The 18,693-nt window shown below is 49.1% G+C and overlaps 2 protein-coding genes across 3 annotated transcripts in view; one reads left to right on the top strand and one right to left on the bottom strand.

The window, feature by feature from the left end:
* Nucleotides 1–8,301, top strand: part of Abhd12 (abhydrolase domain containing 12) — a 71,509-nt gene extending 63,208 nt beyond the window's left edge. The window contains exons 7-13 of the mRNA XM_021192461.2: nt 946–1,075; nt 2,030–2,067; nt 2,444–2,523; nt 3,412–3,494; nt 5,488–5,566; nt 6,408–6,535; nt 7,659–8,301. Of these exons, the coding sequence (XP_021048120.1) occupies nt 946–1,075; nt 2,030–2,067; nt 2,444–2,523; nt 3,412–3,494; nt 5,488–5,566; nt 6,408–6,535; nt 7,659–7,698 (578 nt within the window). The 3' untranslated portion in view covers nt 7,699–8,301. The remainder of the gene's footprint in view (nt 1–945; nt 1,076–2,029; nt 2,068–2,443; nt 2,524–3,411; nt 3,495–5,487; nt 5,567–6,407; nt 6,536–7,658) is intronic.
* Nucleotides 8,302–9,289: 988 nt separating this feature from the next.
* Nucleotides 9,290–18,693, bottom strand: part of Pygb (glycogen phosphorylase B) — a 39,555-nt gene continuing 30,151 nt past the window's right edge. For both annotated transcript variants that reach the window (XM_021192310.2, XM_029537112.1), the window contains exons 15-20: nt 17,001–17,059; nt 14,583–14,724; nt 13,729–13,936; nt 12,388–12,522; nt 11,256–11,322; nt 9,290–10,662 (exon numbers count right to left, since the gene is read on the bottom strand). In XM_021192310.2, coding sequence (XP_021047969.1) covers nt 10,510–10,662; nt 11,256–11,322; nt 12,388–12,522; nt 13,729–13,936; nt 14,583–14,724; nt 17,001–17,059 — 764 coding nt within the window. In that variant the 3' untranslated portion in view covers nt 9,290–10,509. The remainder of the gene's footprint in view (nt 10,663–11,255; nt 11,323–12,387; nt 12,523–13,728; nt 13,937–14,582; nt 14,725–17,000; nt 17,060–18,693) is intronic.

Raw genomic sequence — 18,693 nt, 5'->3', positions numbered from 1 at the left:
CCCTGCTCCTTTTCCTGCTTTCTGCCTTCTCCATTCTGCAAAGGTTTTTAAAAACATTCTTCCTCATATGTGCAGAGAAGGCCTCCTGCCTTCTGCATTCTCTTCCTGTCATCTCTCAAGAAGATATCCCCTGCATTTTCTCTTTCAGGCCTGAGTCTGCCTGTCTGTGGTGTGAAACAATCCTGTTCTATCTCTGTGCTCCTAGTTTCTGTGCCTCTGTCTCTTCCTTCATGTTCCCAGGTCTCTGTCTCCTACAAGATAGCCTAAGACTTTAGCTAAGTCCCTCCTCAGCTCCTCTTCCGTGGGCTCAGAGACGGTATTATAATTATGGGGTTGCTCACACAGCAGACTTTTATTTCTCAGACTTGTGGTGTACATAAGTCATGTGATGATGACTCAGTGCTAAGCCACTGAGAAGGCAATTTGTACTGGATCTTTGCTAGAGATGAGGAGGAGAGTCAGACTTGCCTCGAGACTGCAATCTCCTGACCTCCCCTCCTCCCTGCAGCTCCATGACTTCCTCCTCCTTGGCCTCCTTCTGTTTGGCCCTGGGCGGACTGGGTTCATCTTGTCAGCAGTCCACCTGCCTGGTCCTCATGAGCCTCAGTGCTGGCCTGTCAGTCGAGCAAAGGAAAGACTAGCTTGAAGGATGCTTGAACCTGTGGGTGGGTGCCAGCAGGGCATGGATTTGAGGTTCTGGTGTGAGCCTTGCTGGCTCTGTTGTTAGTTCCCAATCTGATATGCATGTGGAATGACAGGGCTGTCTGGTTTGCCCCAGCAAAAGTAAGGAAAGTTCACTCCCATGTCCTCCTTCCTGCCTGTCTCCCTGCCACCAGAGTGGGGTGGAATTGAGGGCACACAGATAGGGCTGCAGTTGCTCATGGGGCAGCTTTCCCTGGAGCTTCTTTAGGTTCACAAGCTGCCTTTGACATTCCTCTCTCTCAGGTTGGGGTGACTCAGTAGGAACACCATCGGAGCGAGGCATGACGTATGACGCACTCCATGTTTTTGACTGGATCAAAGCAAGAAGTGGTGATAATCCTGTGTATATTTGGGGCCATTCACTGGGCACTGGGTAAGAGCTCTCAAAGCAGAAGGTAATGTAGTGAAGGCAGACCTCATGTGTGATCTCTGAAGCAGCCCAGTGCCTCTGAGCCTTTAGCGTCATCCAATACTCAGTCCTGGTTCCTGTCCCTGTGTAGGGGTAAGGGAGTAAAGCACCATGAGAGACTAAGGAGAGACTGAAGTTCTTTAACTACTCCGTAGTTCCAAAATGCCTTAGAACCAATATGAGCAGTGGAGATGGCAGCCAGTGTTCCAGAGAGCTCTACTCTCAAAAGCATTTTCAGAGTGCAGACAGAGTACCTTGACAGTGTGTTTACCAACCACTGAGTCCAGGAACACTAGGGAGAGATGTTTGGAACCAGCTTTGTCACTTTGGCATGTTCAACTTAGCAGGGAGGACCAAGAAGAAAGATCTATGGGCAACCTGGATTCTGCAGAGTGAAGTCCTAAAAAGAGCCTTGGTCCTCGTCTTCTGATATCTTCCTCTGGGAGCATACTGGCTCAGCCCTTTCTTAGCCCCTTTCCTCACTTGGGTATCATCCTGCAGCCCTTCTGGGAGGAGGGAGGGTACCCCAGTGGAAGGATGCTGGCTTTCTCTTTGATTGTCTGCACAGCATCTGCCAGGTGTTAATCTAAGACAGCAGGAGGTCCCTGACCCTGGTGGGTGACAAGTGCTACTGTCCTCCTGTCTCTCAGCAGTAACTGTACCAACCAGCTGAAGGGAGGGGGCAGGGCAACCTGTGGGAGACCATTCCTGGAGAGAGATCACATGCCTGAGGACAGGAGGGTGGCTGTTGTCACCTTTTAAGAAAGGTCAACTTATGGTTTTCCTTGTTCCTCCTGCTCACCCTGAAGCTCTCAGTTGACTTCTCAGGTCAGCTTCTCTGAGCGTTTTCCAGGATCAGCACAGCTTCACTTACAAAGGTTTTCTTCAGAATTCAGCCGAACTGTTTTTTCTTTCCAGAGTGGCAACGAATCTGGTACGGCGCCTCTGTGAGCGAGGTGAGAGAGCCAGGCACCGTGTGGCTGGGGACCGCGTTGTACATGGTAGTGATCGAGTCCCTGCTATGCATTCGTGCTTGGCAAGCAAGGTCTGACTGGCAAGCAGCACAGTGAAGGCATGAGCTGACCATCAGCACAGTGATGGCATGAGCTGACCGTCAAGGGTGGGACCCCAGGTGTTCTCAGAGTTTATCCCGACCCGCCCTCCCAGTAGGATCCTTTAAAGTCATCTGGAGCCCCTTGGGGGCTGGGCCTGATAGTGGTGGGAGGCTCCTGCAAAAGTGGGTGCCTGGGCTCTCTGTCCTGTCTATACACCCCAGCCACCTAGCTTCATTGGCTCTGTCACTTCTTACCCATTGTCTCTTTGTCTATCTAGAGACACCACCAGATGCCCTTATTTTGGAGTCTCCATTCACAAATATTCGTGAAGAAGCAAAGAGTCATCCATTTTCAGTGGCAAGTATTTTATGAAAAATGTATTTTCATTATTAAAATAATAAATATGAAAATAAGAGCAAGTTGATAATGAATCTAGTCATCATAAAAGGAACTATGTAAGGTTTACGAAAGACTCAGCTCTTGGCACTGGCCTGCCACAGAGCTGCCAAAGAAGGGGAAATAGCTTTCAGCCAGGGGCACTGGTATGCCACATTGCATACCTAGTCCTATTTGGCTTCACTGCACACCCGACCTCACAGCATCACTGCCCATTTGGTGCTGTGGAAGGCTGCAGACTAGCTCCCTCCTTGGGCTGGAGCCTACACTCTGGGTACTAGAGGATTATTGGACCAGGCTCAGTGCACTGGAGAGTTGGACGTCCCATGACTGTCTCAGAGTAAAGTCCAGATAACCTTGCTAAGGATTCTAGGGCCGGTCTGTCCCCACCTCTCTCTCATCAAGTGGGATCCATCCTTTTCCTGGCCCCACCCTCCTACCGTCCCACTTCAGCTCCTGACCAGTGTGTGACCTGGAGTATCTATGTTAACAGAAGACTTCATGCTCCACCCACAGCCAGAGCGCCCCTTTATTTTCTCATGTCATTGCTACTGCTTTTCCCTGACAGTCTGTGAGGAAACCAGCCTTTGATTCCCACTTGCTTGGTGGGTGTCTGTCTTTTTGTCTGTGGAGAGTCTGGTTTGTGGTTGCCTGTGCGGTGTAGAAGCCCCGTCTGATCTGTGGGGCCGGGAGATGAGTCTTCTGTCCCCAGTCGCAAAGCCAGGACAAAGCTGGGAATGGCAACTGCACGGCTCCCTAGTTCCTTGAACTTAAACTGCCATAACTCTCGGCCTTTTCCTTCTGCACAGCTATCTTAGCCCTTCTGAAAACGCTTTCTGTCTTGTTCAGATATACCGATACTTCCCTGGCTTTGACTGGTTCTTCCTCGACCCCATTACAAGCAGTGGAATTAAATTTGCAAATGACGAAAAGTGAGTATTGTGGTAGACCGAATAGAAAGACACAGAGCCCCACCCCATGACAACGCAGTGTTAGCCCGACAGAGTGGGCTTTGGAAGACTCACAGCTGGTCTCCGAGATGGTGTCTTTTGAAAGGGAAAGTCAAGTTGAGCTTAGTATTAGAAAAAAGAAAGAGCATTTAGATGGCAGAGCAGGTCTATCTCTGTGTGTGTCTGGAGTCAGTGTCCCGGGTTTCTCCTCCCAGGGCGTCAGGCAGGCTCTCTCTTGCTGTTTCTGCCACGCTGCGTATTTATTCTAGGCATGCTGACCCACAGCTTCTGGGCCATCCTCCTGCCTCTGTTTCCTGTCTTAACCACAGGGGTGCTGGGATTACAGATGCCTACTACATAGGCTCCAGAAGTCACATTATGTTGTCAGGATTGTGCAGCGAGTGCTGTATCTACTGAACAAGTAGATAATGAAAACAGTCATTAAAAAGGAACACTTTTCTTCTGGTATCGAAGTAAAGAATTGTAAAAGATTAATAACATATTTTTGCCCATATATTTTTCCAGTCTAGAAACCAAGTCCTCTAAAAAGACATTAAAGCAGTATTTAAATTTAATAGTGACAACATTGAAATAGATGTGAAAACATAAGCAGTTTTCCTTCAGGTATGTATTTTGCTTCTAAAAATAAAAATGTACCATATTAAAATCTAAGTAACCATTACAAACAAAACCCCTTGCTTAAGTATTACCATTGTAGATCTTATAGGAAAGTTATCTGAGTAAAGCAAATTTGCTGTTTAAAAAAGTGAGTATTGGCCCCAGGAAGCCGCCTTTGGCCCCACCTCTCCCACAGAGACAGGTGGATATGAGTAGCTGCAGAACTGGGCACCAGTGGGACCTGCCTTAACCTGCATAGCAGCTTCCTGTGTAAATGGGACCTTCCTGCGCTCACATGGACAGTTTCTGTGCCAAGGATTTGCCACTTTCTCCAAGAGGCTTAGGTTAAAGGAAGCAGCTTATCAGATGCTCCACCACTGGATGCTTTTCTTGTAAGCATGAAGACCTGAGCTTAAGCTCCAGAACTCATGTAAAGAAAAAGCCAGGCAAGAAGATAATGCTTGTAATTCAAGTGCTAAGAAGGCAGAAACAAGTTTCTGATTGCCTGAGGTCAGTAAGAGATCCAGTTTCAAAACAAAAGGTAGGCAGGCACCTGGAGATAATGTCTAAGGTTATCCTCTGGCCTTTACCTACATGTGCATATGTGTGTGGGTATATACACAAGAAATGCACCAGCATGAGTCCTATGTGCTAGGTGCCAGCTAGTAGGAGGTTATGTTTGGGGTTGCATGCTCTCTCCGGGCAAGGTCCTGCTTCATGTTGGGATGGCACTGTGCTAACTTCAGGGAAGTGCACAGCTCTACTAGAGGTCAAGACTGAAACAGCTCAAGTGGCTACCCCAGTCTCCCTGTCCAGTCCTGGTAGTTGCTCTACACTGTGGCTTGCTGAAGAACTCTGGCTCTGTTGGACCTATTGTGCCATTTGCCATTAAAGACTCAAAGCTAGAATGACTTATATGTCAATTACACAAGATTAAGTGGAGCACGGATTCTTTTAACCAACAGATTCTTAGTAATATCCATTTGCAGTAAGATTCTTAGAGCACTTAAATACCCTTATTTGTAAAGATTGCGTGTTGTTGTTTTTATTATTAATGTATCTACTGGCAAAGTTAATGGTTTCTCATTTTCATAAAATATGCACGAATCAGATGTTGAGGAGTGAAATGACCTCTAGATTGACATCTATCGCCTAGCTGAAATACATAATTATTTCAAACAAAACAAAACAAAAAAGCCTAAGAAGTTATTTCTTAGTTCTATAGTAAAAAGAAACATAGTTACATTCAGACTATTAAGTACTGAGGAAGAGCACACCATAAACCCAGATCTCTGCCCAGGGTGATGGGTACAGGCAACCTTTTTGGTCTCTACCTAACAACCTCTTTCTCCTACAGTATGAAGCACATCTCCTGTCCTCTGCTCATCTTGCACGCTGAGGATGACCCAGTTGTGCCCTTTCATCTTGGTAGAAAGGTAGGGGTTGTGTGACTCTGCCCCTGGTACAGTAGTTGCCATTCGCCCTCAGTGTAGATCAGATTAGGCATGCAAGGTAGAGAAGCAGGCCTGCCCGCTGTGCCGTGGAGTGGGCTCCTGTCACATTAGTCTGCATCTTTTCCAGGTGCTTGACAGCCTATGAGGTCTGATGTCAGGGTTCTATCCACCAGAAACTATGACAAACAAGCATTAGAACCCAGGTTGACATGGGAGGATTGAGGGGACCACATGTGGCTCAGTTGGCAGAACTCATGTAAAGACATCTAGGCTATATTCTTGCCTTCATGGATAAACTGCAGGGAGGGACCATGCACTTGCTGCTACTAAATCTGCATTGACTTTGCTGCTGGAAAGCTGGCTTAGATTGGGGTGGGGGCATGTAAAGAACACCATACTGGGCACAGGAGTGCCTAGAGGAGTGCTTGCCATGCCTCATCAGCAGACTTGGCACAGGACTCACTTTGGGCAGGCTTTATAAGTTACACAGAAGATGAAGCCATCTAAGAGAGTGTGAACTGCCCAGCAGCGCACCCCTGGTGCATGGAACTGAGCTGCCCCTTAGCTGTTCTCAGAGGAAGTAGAAGAGCAGAAGAGGGGTCATAAATGGTGGACTTTAAGGAAGTGGCAATGCCTAGCATTTGGCCTCTGTTAGCCCAGACTCTGGCTTCTTGGACCTGGCTGTGTAGGCTGTAATGACAGAAGCAGTGTCCATAGGCACTTGGGCTATTCTCTGGAGGAAGCACCAGTCTTTATTGAAGGGGAGAGGTCATAGGTGGTTCTCCGTTGGGCTCTAGGCTGATTCGTCCCTCCCTTTCACCAGCTATACAACATTGCTGCGCCATCTCGAAGTTTCCGAGACTTCAAAGTCCAGTTTATCCCCTTTCACTCAGACCTTGGCTACAGACATAAATACATCTACAAGAGCCCAGAGCTTCCACGGATACTGAGGTGAGAAATTCTCTTCTAACTCTTGAGCCTCTCTGGACATTGGTGCCTCATACCTAGCTGTGCAGCAGGTGACAGCCACTGAAGCCATTTGAGCAGCTCAGAAATGTGCTGCAGGGTCACAGTGATTCAAGGGCCTTCCACCAACACCACGTAGAAGTTACGTTTTTTTCTCCTTCCTTCTGGTTAATATGATCAGATGGGGCCTATGGTCTTCCTGTACACATCTTACAAATGCACATGAACACATGAATAGGGGAGTACCTAACTGCACATGCACTATCCTGACTCAGGCTGCCATGTGTGTACAGTGTGTGCAAACATCCTGAGGGCCTTTCAGTGTGCCCATGTACCACTCCCAGTACATGGAAGGCTTCATATGTACAGGAGTACAGGATACAGCTTCCTAAAGGGAGGCCCTGTTTCTGGCTACTGCACACTAGTCACTCTTGAACAAGATGTAGGCTACAGCTCAGAACCAAAGTATGAGTGTGGAGTAACAAGGAGCAGTTTCTGACTGGCCTCCCATGTGGCTCTCCTCCATACTTCTACATAGATTACCCCATATCATCACCTAGCTCCTTGTCAGATGACCCAGGCTCCACTCGCCACCACTCAGCAGTCCAACTCTCCCTGTCCACCAAGGAGAGGGCGCCATACTGGGGTGCACTGGGCTACTTGGAGAGCATTGTTGCTGCTGAGAAGAGCCCGCTGTTCATGCTGGTAGGCTTGAGAAGTGGGATAAGGGCCAGTTATTCCCAACCTGTGGCTAAAAGTGGTTGCATAAATTATCTCCCGAAGAGCAATATCCTGTGTAGTCCAGACCCTAGTTCCTTAGAAATCCCAGAAGCAAAGCTACATTACAGTAAAGGCTGCCATTTGGGGTAGGGAGCTGAATAAGTTGTTTAGAATTGACATCTTTCCCCTCCTCATTCCCAGCCTTGCCTGGGATTTGACCTGGGAGCTGCATTGCTCTTCCTGCCTCACTCCGAGGGCTCTCTTGTCAGATGGCCTGTAGCCCCAGATTCTTTGCTGCCTCCACCACCTAAGGCAGCCACTTGAGGCCTGTGGGGAGTGTGCTCTTAGGTCCAAGCACCGTTTGACTCATGCTTATCCTCTGGCCTAGGGAATTCCTAGGGAAGTCGGAATCGGAACGCCAGCACTGAAACTGGCCCATGAAGGAGCATGAAGACCCACCTTCCTTCCTTCTCCCCTGGACAGCAGTCTGGCACCCAGAAGCCCAGAGTGCCACCACCTGTGGTGCTCAGGAGCCCAGTGCATACCTAGGACTCAGACACAGCGGGCAGAGGCTCCTGATGGATATGTGAGGAAAACCCGGTGGCAGGCAGGTGGCCTCCCGACCCTCTGGTGGCCGCTGTATCTGAACTCTTTATTTTTGGAAAGGCTTATAGACAACAGGTGGACTCCATATGCTGGGCATAGGGAGCCTGGGAAGGGCTCAGAGCTCAGGACCACTCCAGGCTCTCTGGCACCATCGCTTAAGATTCAGGAAAATGGTTTTCTGCCCTTCCTGGCGTATACAGAACAGACTCCAAGTGGTTCAGTTTGTCTCCTACAGCTCATGTACTTGCTTGCCTTTCTCAGCTGTCCCTGCCTCTCCTGGCATCTGATTACCCACAGTAAGGGGCACCTGGATCTGCACTTCCTTCCATTCTGCCCACCTGTCTGTCACCTAACCTGGCCGTAGACTGAGCATTTATTTAAGAATAAAATCTCGGTGGTGGTCTATTTATTGTTTTCTCTACAAAGCAGGAATCAGAGTTTCTTCCTTTGCTGCCCCTCACAGCTCTGTTCCTGACCACTGTCCCAGACACAATCCCCACGGAAGTAAAAGATCTGCTCCCAACTCTTCAGGCACTGGGTTCTGCTCTGATTTGGAGGCACCTTCTCCTAAAAGGCAGGCCTAGACAAAGAGCCCACATGACCACACTATGCAGGAATATTGGTGTTGCCAACACAGAAGCACTGATCTTCCAGAGGATACGAGCTGTATAATCAGGACCTGGAAATGTGCCAGACACATTTCACCAGTTTGTCTTGGTCCAAGTATGTTTGGCCTTTTGTCAAAGCAGCCTAACGTAAAGCTGTACACCTACAGACTAAGCAGGGCTGAGAAGTGTTAAGCAAGGCTTAGCAAGAACTGACGTGAGGAGCAGCCACGGTCTATGGTCCTGTTTTACAGTTGAGTACTAATATCTGCACTCCCTATATCCTCTGGATGTGAAGGTCCAAGGCCATTGAGGACCCAGCCTTTCCTCATCTTGGACTTTTCCCCCAGGTCAAAGCTACAGAGCTTTACATTTCAAGGTATCTGTGCTGGAAGATCCTGGGAATGTAGCTGTGTGTTCCTCCAAGGTCAGAGGCCCAGCATTAGCACAGGTGTGGGCTAGTTGGGGGAACCCATGTCTGGAACTTATACTCACCCATGCCAAAGCATCATAGAGCTCCCTAAGTGACTTTCAAGACACGGGAAACAAACCTTCCTGCCTCACTCTAGGACCAGGGATTTAGCTTAAGTAAACCCAGCCCGTGTTACCCACCCACTATTCACTATCAAGAAGGCCTGGGCATCCGAGAGTCCTTGTATAAACTGGTCTGTGTCAGCAACTTGGGCCTGGCTACAAAGGGACCCCTGCAGCCTATTCCATAGGGTGATTATCCAGGCTTATATCCTCTAGCTTCTCGTGGGAGTTACCTGAAACTGTATGTCATGGTAGAAATGCAGATACCACAGTGGCCAACCATAGGCATAGAAGTTTAATCCATCTCTCATACGAGGAGGTAACAGCAAGTAGAAGGGTGATCACGTGTTGTGGCTTCAAGGGACCTCATGCACAGGGCAGCAGATGACCTGAACCTGCCCACCCACCCCACAAGCTACCACAGTGGCTCCGGTGAATTGAGTCCTGAAAAGACACTTCCCAGCAAATGCTCCCATAGTGAGGAGAGTGAGGGGTTCTCCTGCCCACCCCAACCAGATAAGAGCAGTGCAAGGTGGTGAAGCCTGTGGAAGGATAGCTTTATGTGGTTTCTCTGACAACGCACTCTCCTTTGGGCAGCGCTTAATGCAGATTCTGCCCTCAGAGGAGCACGGCTCCTGTAGTGGGTCTTCCTCACTGTGCTGCTGTAGCGAAGTGGGCACTGGGCCCTCTGTAGGACCAGCAGCTGAGTCATCGAACCAAGTACAAGGTTTACTTGCTAGAAAGGAAGGCTTTAGCTAGTTTCAGTTCCTCATGAAGTGTTAATTCCTGTTGAAAAAGCAAAGAACTAAGCCAACCTTGTATAAAATTGCCAGTCCTTAACCAAGGCCTCAGTTACGGGATAAAGGTCTCTATCTCTATCTCTCTCTCTCCAGTGCTCCTCTCCAGGGGTTCTGGGTTCTACTTGACACCCATAGGGTTCCACAGATGGCTAGAGGCATGGCCTATATGGATCAACCACCCACATACTCAGTACAGTCAAGGGCAAAGGACAGGAAGCTGTGAGCATGAAGCCTGAAGCAAAGGTTCCACCCAGCAGGCCAACAAGACCACACACTGGGGTTGGCTGTACCTTATGGCTGACAACCCAGGTACTAGCAGAACATAGGAATACTGGCTTCACTACAGATCCCTATTCAGACCCCAAAACCAAAGGCTTAAGCTCACTCAGCTATGTGCGGATTTCAGGGGCTCAGCTCCACTCCCTCCCTGCCCAGCCTCTGAGGATGCTGATGGGCTGAAGCTGTGGGGACCATCTCTGCCCATCTGTGCTGTGAACTCTGCAAGAGTTCTTTTGTAAGAAACCAGGAGGATGCCACGTCTTCTTCCTTATCCAGGTCCTCAAAACCATTCCCCATGGTCCTTTCTGGAAGCATAGCACTTCGGATAGCAGGGACCAGCGGCTGCTTGTAGTGCCTGAAGACTGGCGTGGGCACAGTCGGCTAAGCAAGCCACTGGTCTCACTGTGTGGAATAATTAGTCCTTGGGGAGGTTGGGGGGTGGGATCTGCAGGTCAGAGGGCTCTACACCCCAGATCTCCCGGGCATATTCAGTGATGGTCCGGTCACTGGAGAACTTGCCAGAGCAGGCTATATTCCTGATCACCTTTTTAGTCCACTCCTTGGAATTCTGTGAAGGGAAAAACAGACTGATTAACATTTGGCAGAGCTAAGGGATCCTAGGAGCCCAAGCCTCCAGAGCATGATGACATTAACAGATAAACTCTGAGCCTTGGGGCAACCTGTGGTAGAAGAGACTGCAACCATGTGCCTCACAGAAAAGCCCTCTCTTGGCCAGAAGGGAGACACTAGATTAAGGGACCAGCTGCATAAGACAGGATTACTGTTTTGTCCTCAAGAGGCTCCTAAGGCATGGCTCACAACATTAAGCCAAGAGCACAAACTGGTGAGCAACTGCCACAGGCAGACCCAACGTCCGAAAAGGACTAAGCACTCCCTTGTAAGATTTCAGTTTCATTACAGCTTGCTCTAGAACTTCAAAACTGTCCCCAGACTGGAGGCCCCAGATGGAAGAAGGAGCCTTCTAGGAAGGTCTTGACTCTTGTGGGCCAGACCCATGAGTGATGTTTTCAGGTTCCTTATTCTAGTTTCAACTATCAGGAGAGGTTTTCCTCATGACACACTCATGGGTTTAGAAGTGGTCTAACCCCCGAACAGATCCACACAGACCTAGCCAACCACATGTAGGCCCATAAGCCTTACCCGGTACAGATGGTCCACCTGGGCCTGGCACTGGATGTAGGCTTCATAGTCTGCAAAGACCTTGAATCTGGAATGGGAATAGGAGGCTGGGTCAGGGCAGGATGTTCAGTGGGTGAGGAGCCCAGCCTAGCATGTCCGTCCTCTGGTATTTCCCAGAGGACAGTTTCCCAGCCAGACCAGGAATGACTGGCTCAGGCTAATGACCCTCATACCCTCCCAGCTCTATTGGGGGCCAAGGTGGAGACTATTCTGCCTGTGGGTGCCAGGCTGTACTAAGTCCACAGGCTTCTCTGGGAGTCCTTACGTTCTGGGAATGCTTTTTAGAAAGTCTGGCTTCACCAATTTCTCTTAACGAAATTGTCATTTCCAAAATAGGTGTTAGAAGTGCACATCCCCAGAAGCAAACCCGAACGGCAAGCCCATGGTGCATTTTATCTTACTATCTAGGCAGAGGCAGGATTCAGTATTTAAAAGTCCCTCATCATAGCCTCCAGGGTCCCACTCTGTGCTGTGCATCTAGTCTGACTGAAGCCAGTGGGCAGCACGTTCACCAGGGCAATCCAAAGTGGAGAGGTTAACACCAGATTCAACTTTTACCAGCAGGGTAGCACTACCCTGAGGCACCAGTGTCTTTGTAGACCTGCCATGTAACTAGGTTGGGTATAGCCATGCCATGTTTAATGATATACCTCAAACACTGACTACATTGTAAAGTTTACAATGAGACAAACTGATTCCATTTTAACCAGGGAATGTCCCTGAGACTAACACTTGTCATAGATACCCTCCCTGCCATCACATAGAGGGTACGCTCCTGAGCACCCTCTGCTGGTCTGCAACAGCCCAGGGGTCAGAGCTCCCCCTTGTTCACACCTATGAGGTCTAGGGGCTGGGTGGTGCTGCCGGCCACCTCCCATGGTCCAGGGTCCCCGAGGTATCACTAGAGGCCACTGCAGACGTGGCTATGAGTCTGGCTGTGGTAAGGTCTCCTGGACTGAGGTGGGGAGATCATAAAAAACAGATCTTACCCTCAGAACATGGAGTTTTCAGCCCACCAAAAGAGTTCAACTGTCTCAATAGTGGGGACTAGTGGCCAGCCTGGAGAGCCAAAGTAATAGAGGTGGTGTCCTACCTGTCATGGTACATCAGCATGTTAACCACATCCTTGAAGCAGTCTGGATCTTTGGGAGAAAAGAAGCCACTGCTGATCTGATCCACAGCCTGCCTCAGCTCAGGCAGGCGCTCGTAGAATTCTCTGGCATTGTACCTAGGAGAGATGAGGTCACTTAGCACTGGAAACCCCAGACAAGCAGCCTCAAAGACAAGTGGTGGGAACAGGTTATGCTTGAATAGAGGTTATTATGCCTCTATTCTGTGGCAACTCCTCTTAGTGGCCAAGGGTATCGGCTACTGATCCCATGTGGCTTCTAGGCCCTTGAGATGTAGCTGGTTAGATAAAAATCAATCCCTGCTTCCTTTACTATTCAGAGAAACGTTACTACGGTATCTGTATTACACAGAAGACTCCCTTCATCTTTCTGCTAGAGAATTCAAAGTCCACCACCATAAAATCCTGGCCAGAGCTCTGAAAAACAAAATGAAACAAAACAAAAAAACTAAAGGAGTACACTCTGAGAGACACAATGCCTGAGAGGGTCCTAGTGGGACCCGAGAATGAAGGGATAAAGCCAGACAGGTTGGCATAAAGCTAGCTGTGACATACCAAGAAATCTGAGAGGAATGAGGGACCTTCAGACCCTAGGACACAAAGCTGAGAGAGAAACCGAGACACCCTACACAAACATGAGCTCTTGGGGTGACAAAGACAGTTTGATCTCACTGCTCCCTAGGGTCCTACTGAACGAACACACACACACACACACACACACACATACACACACACTCCTACCCCTCCAGGAGTTCTGGAAAGCAATTAGATTGCACTGTCTTTATATTCACAGGCCAGGATCCCTCATCAGGGTCAGGGTCAGGGTCAGGAAAAGCAGCTGCTTCCAGATCAGAAATGGGGATGCATGATGACCTCAGCCACCAAAGGCAGGAAAGGGCAATACAGCATGGACTTTAACAACAGTGTGTCACTGGGAGACTGTATACGCGCAGAAGGATGTAAACAGTGGGAAGCTGGGCGAGTGGGAGACAGAAGCTCGCTGTACTGTTTGAGATTTTCTGCATTCCATTTCAAAATGGAAAGGTCTATGAACTGTGTCTTGTCTGGCCCTGAGTGGTAAAGTCCCTGGAGGAGGAGACTTGTAACCAGGGCCTCAGTTGACAGGAGGAGTGCTTGTCTCGGTTGGGGACATGCAGGAGCAGCCAGACTCCTTGGGAACCTCATGTTTTGTACTTATGAATGGACTCAATGGGCACTCAGTCCCTGACCCATGCCTTGCTTTAGCTTCCTCCCAGTCATCCTTTACAGCCCCCTCCCCAAAGCTGTCACATATCCAACACATACCCTTTCTGGTCCAGGGCCTCAACATCTTCCACCCGCATACCAAAGATGAAGAGGTTCTCCTCCCCAGCCTCCTCAGCCATCTCCACGTTGGCACCATCCATGGTGCCGATGGTGAGTGCTCCATTGAGCATGAACTTCATGTTGCCTGTGCCCGAGGCTTCAGTGCCTGCAGTGGAGATCTGCTGTGACAGGTCAGCTGCTGGGATCACTGCCGGGAGGTAAGGACAGAGAAACATAGGATGGCAGCTCAGCCTAAGGCCTGCTTCACCCACCCATTCCACATTCCTTTCCCCCCCTGTTGAGATAGCTTGTCTCCAAGGAGGATGATCCTTGGATAGGAACCACAGTCCTGAAGCCATTGAGCTCACTGCCAAATAAGCAAGGAGACTGACCACAAGAAGCCACCTTAATTTTCAAGACTCCTCTGGATCAGCTTAACTAAGGCTTTGAGGTGTCCCCAGAAAAGGATGACAGCAGTGCTGGCACGTGACAGATAAGGAGCACACCTCAAAGGAAGAGGGAGGGAGGGGGTTGGAGGGAGGGAGGAGAGACAGGGTGAGGACAAGGTTCAGGGACTTCAGGAGAGTCACACTGTGCTGCAATGAGAGAGAGCCCCAAGGGCAGCAGGCAGAGCTGAGGGTGGGAGGAGGGATAGTGAAGTCCAGGCACACACAAGGAGGTCCAAATGCCAAGACACTGGCTCTCCTATCATGCAAAGGCTCTTGGACATACTCATGACACACAGTGTTCCCCTGGCAGGTGACTTAAGTGGAGAACAGGCAGGCCTGATGAGCACTGCCAACCCTGTCTGTACCCAGCCCCAAGCAGAACCCAGTTAGGGAATCTAGGGTTACCTTTCTCAGCTAAAGACACACGGTAGTTCTCCAGGAAGATCACTCTGAGCCTGTCGCCCACAACTGGATCATGATTGACAACATCTCCAATGGATGTGACCAGCTTGATGATCATCTTAGCCATGTGGTAACCAGGAGCTGCCTAGAAAGTGAGAGTTAGGGGAACTTAACATCAACACCAAGTTCAGGTTCCAAGAAAGGTCCAGGGAGCATTCGGTGGCACTTCTGGCTCCTAGGTATGTGAGACAGGGACCTGTGAACCATGGAGACCTGTGCTAGGCTGGCCAGTAGACTGCAGGTCATGGAGGTCACGCCAGCAGTGACCTCGCTTGTGTTGGGGAAATAGAAGGACCTAGCTTTGTCTGACTGTCTCAACTTCTACTGACTCCAAATCCAAATGTCACCTCGCTTGTGAGACTTACTAGCCTTGAATTTGATTTTTTTTTTTTTTTAATTCTAGTCAGTTTTAGAAACAAGATATAGCCAAGTATAGTGGTGCGCACCTTTAATCTCAGCACTCAGGAGGCAAAAGCAGGTAGGGCTTTGTGAGTTCGAGGCCAGCCTGGTTTACATAGTGAGTTCCAGGACAGCCAGGGCTACATAGTGAGACCCTGTCTTGAAAACAAACAAACAAACAAACAACCCCTACAAGATAAAAGAAATGAAGACTTCTAGAGCTATTAACTTACAGAAAATGAAGAGATATACTAAAATGTACTGGAGGGATATTGTGGTGGTTTGAATATGCTTGGTCCAGGGAGTGGCACTATCAGGTGTGGCCTTGTTTGAGGAAGTGTGTAACTGTGGACGTGGATGTGGGCTTTAAGAACTTCCTCCTAGCTGCCAGAGGACAGTCTGTTCCTTGGCTTCTTTTGGATGAAGATGGAAAAGTCTCAGCTCTGCCTGCACTATGCCTACCTGGACGATGGATGCATGCTCCCCCCCCACACACACACACCTGGATGATAATGGACTGATGCTCTGAACCTGTGAGCCAGCCCCAATTAAGTGTTGGCTAGGTCCTGGTGTCTGTTCATAGCAATAAAACCCTAACTAAGACAGCTATGTTCAGAAAAGGCTAGCCTCAAGAAAAAGCCAATTTCTTTAATGAATATACTGAAAATTAAAGAAGACATAAGGAAAACCCACAGATTTAAGAAAAACTAAGACATCAATCTCAACTTGAGGACTTTCTTCAAAATCTTGATTCAAACTATTAGAAATATTTATAGAGCCAAATGTGTGGTAGAAAGCTTGTGACAAGCCCTGAGTTTTATTCCAAGCACTGAAAGAGTGAGTGTAACTTTAGCTGGACATGGTGGCACTTGCTTATAGTCCCAGCCACTCCAGGACTGAGGCAGGAAGGTGACTTTGGAGCCAGTTTGGGTAACATAATGAGAAGCCCCAACTCAAGAGAAAAACATTTAAACTTCAGTAAGACAAAGTGGGTAGCAGTCCCACAGTATTTATTGGCGTGGAAGAATCCTTTTCCTGTGTGATGTATGAGATACCACAGTGATGCTGAAGAGTAAAACATCTTGTAGTTTTGCAGAAACACCACTTGAGAAGATGGACCGTGAAGTATAACATGTTGTATCATCTGGACTCCACTCTGAAGTGGCTGAGCAGGACACTCAGCAGTCCTTCCTACTTTTCTCTAAGATTTTTTTCGTTGTAATACTTTATAAACCTTCCTAAAAGCCCACACTGCTTTGGATTGTACATACTAAAATACTAACAAAATAGTATGACATCCAAATTTGCTTCCAAAATACCAGATGATGGGTAGGAGTAGAGACCAAACAAGGAGAGGTGAGCTGATGCTGTGCCTGACCCTGGAGGCAGGCCCTGTCATCTGAGGAGGGGACAGCCTTGCGGCCAATGGCAGTACCTACGTCTGCCTCACTCCAGCCATGGAAGGCCAGGAACAGCAGGAATGCCATCTGGGGGTAGGCATGGGAGGTTGTCCCAGGGCAGTCTCAAAAATAAACTACACCCCAACAGCTCATACCCTCTGACAAGACCCAGCCACCACTTGTGTACCAAGTGGCAAGCATGTCTAGCACCCCTGGAATGTACCACAGTACATTCAAACCATGTTACACCTAGTGTGGTCTCATGTGTGGCAGATGGAACAGTCATAGCCATGTCTCCGTGTCTCCAGCCACAACTGTACTGTGAAATCCTGGAGGCAGAGAAAGGTGTGGCAAGGGTGGGGTCTGGATGGGAGGTGTGCTCCATAAAGCCACTGGGATCCAACCTTACATAAAGGGTTCCTTGCCCCAACCCAGCTTCTCAGGGCCAGGTGCTGCTGGCATGTGTATACGGAAACCTGCTTTCTAAGCAGCCTGCTGTCTATAGGACAGGAAAGCCGGTGCTTCCTAGGCCCAACACCAAGGAAGAAGGAAGTTACCTCACCTTGCCCCCAATCATAACAGTCCTGGGCACAAAGGCCTTGGCTGGGTCCTTCTTTATTCCTGGAGATCAAACAGAAGAGGAATCGTTACCAGATGATCCCTGCCCAGCCCCCCAGGGTGACCCAGTGTTAGGCACACTCATCGGGCTGTGTATTTTGGCCTCGGAGACACATAGCTGTGGCCATACTACATCTGCAGAAGCCTGTCACTCAGAGGAACAGAGTCTCCCTAGCTTTGCACTTGCAGACCAGGCGTAGAAGAGGCTATTCAAAACCACTGATGACAAATCATGCAGTATCCTGAACTTGGGAAAAGCCACCCATATGGTTCCAAAAAATGCCAACCCAGGAGCTGTTTCCCTGTGCTCATGAGGAGTCAAAGGCCTGTATGTGACAAGCAATGTGAACTCAAAACATTTTTTTCCTCTTGCTATTATTGTTATTGGTTTTATTATTGTTACTATTGTTGTTGTTGTGTGTGTGATATGTGTGAGTGCAAGTGTACAGGTGCCACCACCCACATATGGAGGGTGGTCCTATTCTTCTGCTAGGGATAGAATCAGGCTGTTGGGCTTCAGCAGAAATGCTTTCCTTGCTGGGCCGCTTCACCAGTCCCTAGAAGACATTTTTAGATACACTGTTCTCATGATACTGAAAAATGAGGAGGTGGCCTCAGGACTGTCATCTGGCACCATCAGCCCTCAAAGCCTTGCCTGCTTCCTGTGTCTGGCATGTGTATGCTATCATTTGGAGATGCCCCTGTGCTCAAGGCAGAGTCACCAGAATCCAGGGCCATGAGGAAGTACAGAGCCAAGTGGCCTGCCTCGTGGTAGGAAGTTAGGTCCCAGGAGGGATGCCCTTGAAGGGGACATTGAGAGAGGCCTTCTCCTGTCTCTCTGTCTCCCTGCTGGCATGAACTGGACAGGCCTCTTCTGTCCGTGTGTCCCCACTGTGAGATACTACACAACTGGGCAAGTGACCAAGCCTGCGATCTCTGAAACCATGAGCCCGCACAGCCTTTCCTCCTTAAAAGTTGATGCTCAAGTATTCTGCCACTCCTCTGGGATAACCTCTGGTGACTTCTCAGCTGAGAGGCTTGCAACTGACGAAGAACAGTTTTCCTGCAGAGATCGGGTCAGAGGAGTGGGCCACAGTGGTCAGCTCATAGCCATCCTTTTCACCCATTTCAGTTAGGGGTGACGTTGTCTATAACAGTCATCCCCAGAGAGCAACTGAGGAGCCATTCAGCAGCCAGAGCTGAGGAGTGTGTGTGTGTGGGGGGGGGTCACCTTTAGTTCTGTGGGAACACGGCTGTTTTACTTCTACATTCCACTTCTGGAAATCAGGCATTGTAACATGAAGTGAAGGGAACAGTAAAAAGGAGGCCAGGCAAGGTGGCATACCTGTAGGCCACTTATTTGGAAGACTAAGGAAGAATTCCCACCCCCACCCCTCCACTTTATTTTTTTAAAGCCCTTCAGCATCCCCTTTCTTCAGCAGCCCCCTGGGCAGCCAGCTCATCCTGAGCCCCAGGATAAGTGGCTTGCAGGGGCAAGCACCATGACACCACAAAGAATCTATATCATCAAGAAAACCAGCCGGGCGTGGTGGCGCACGCCTTTAATCCCAGCACTTGGGAGGCAGAGGCAGGCGGATTTCTGAGTTCGAGGCCAGCCTGGTCTACAGAGTGAGTTC

This window comes from Mus pahari, chromosome 3, assembly GCF_900095145.1.
Source record: "Mus pahari chromosome 3, PAHARI_EIJ_v1.1, whole genome shotgun sequence".
Taxonomy (NCBI): Eukaryota; Metazoa; Chordata; class Mammalia; order Rodentia; family Muridae; genus Mus; species Mus pahari.
The sequence above is the reverse complement of the archived record's forward strand: the minus strand, read 5'-3'. Positions and strand labels throughout refer to the sequence as shown.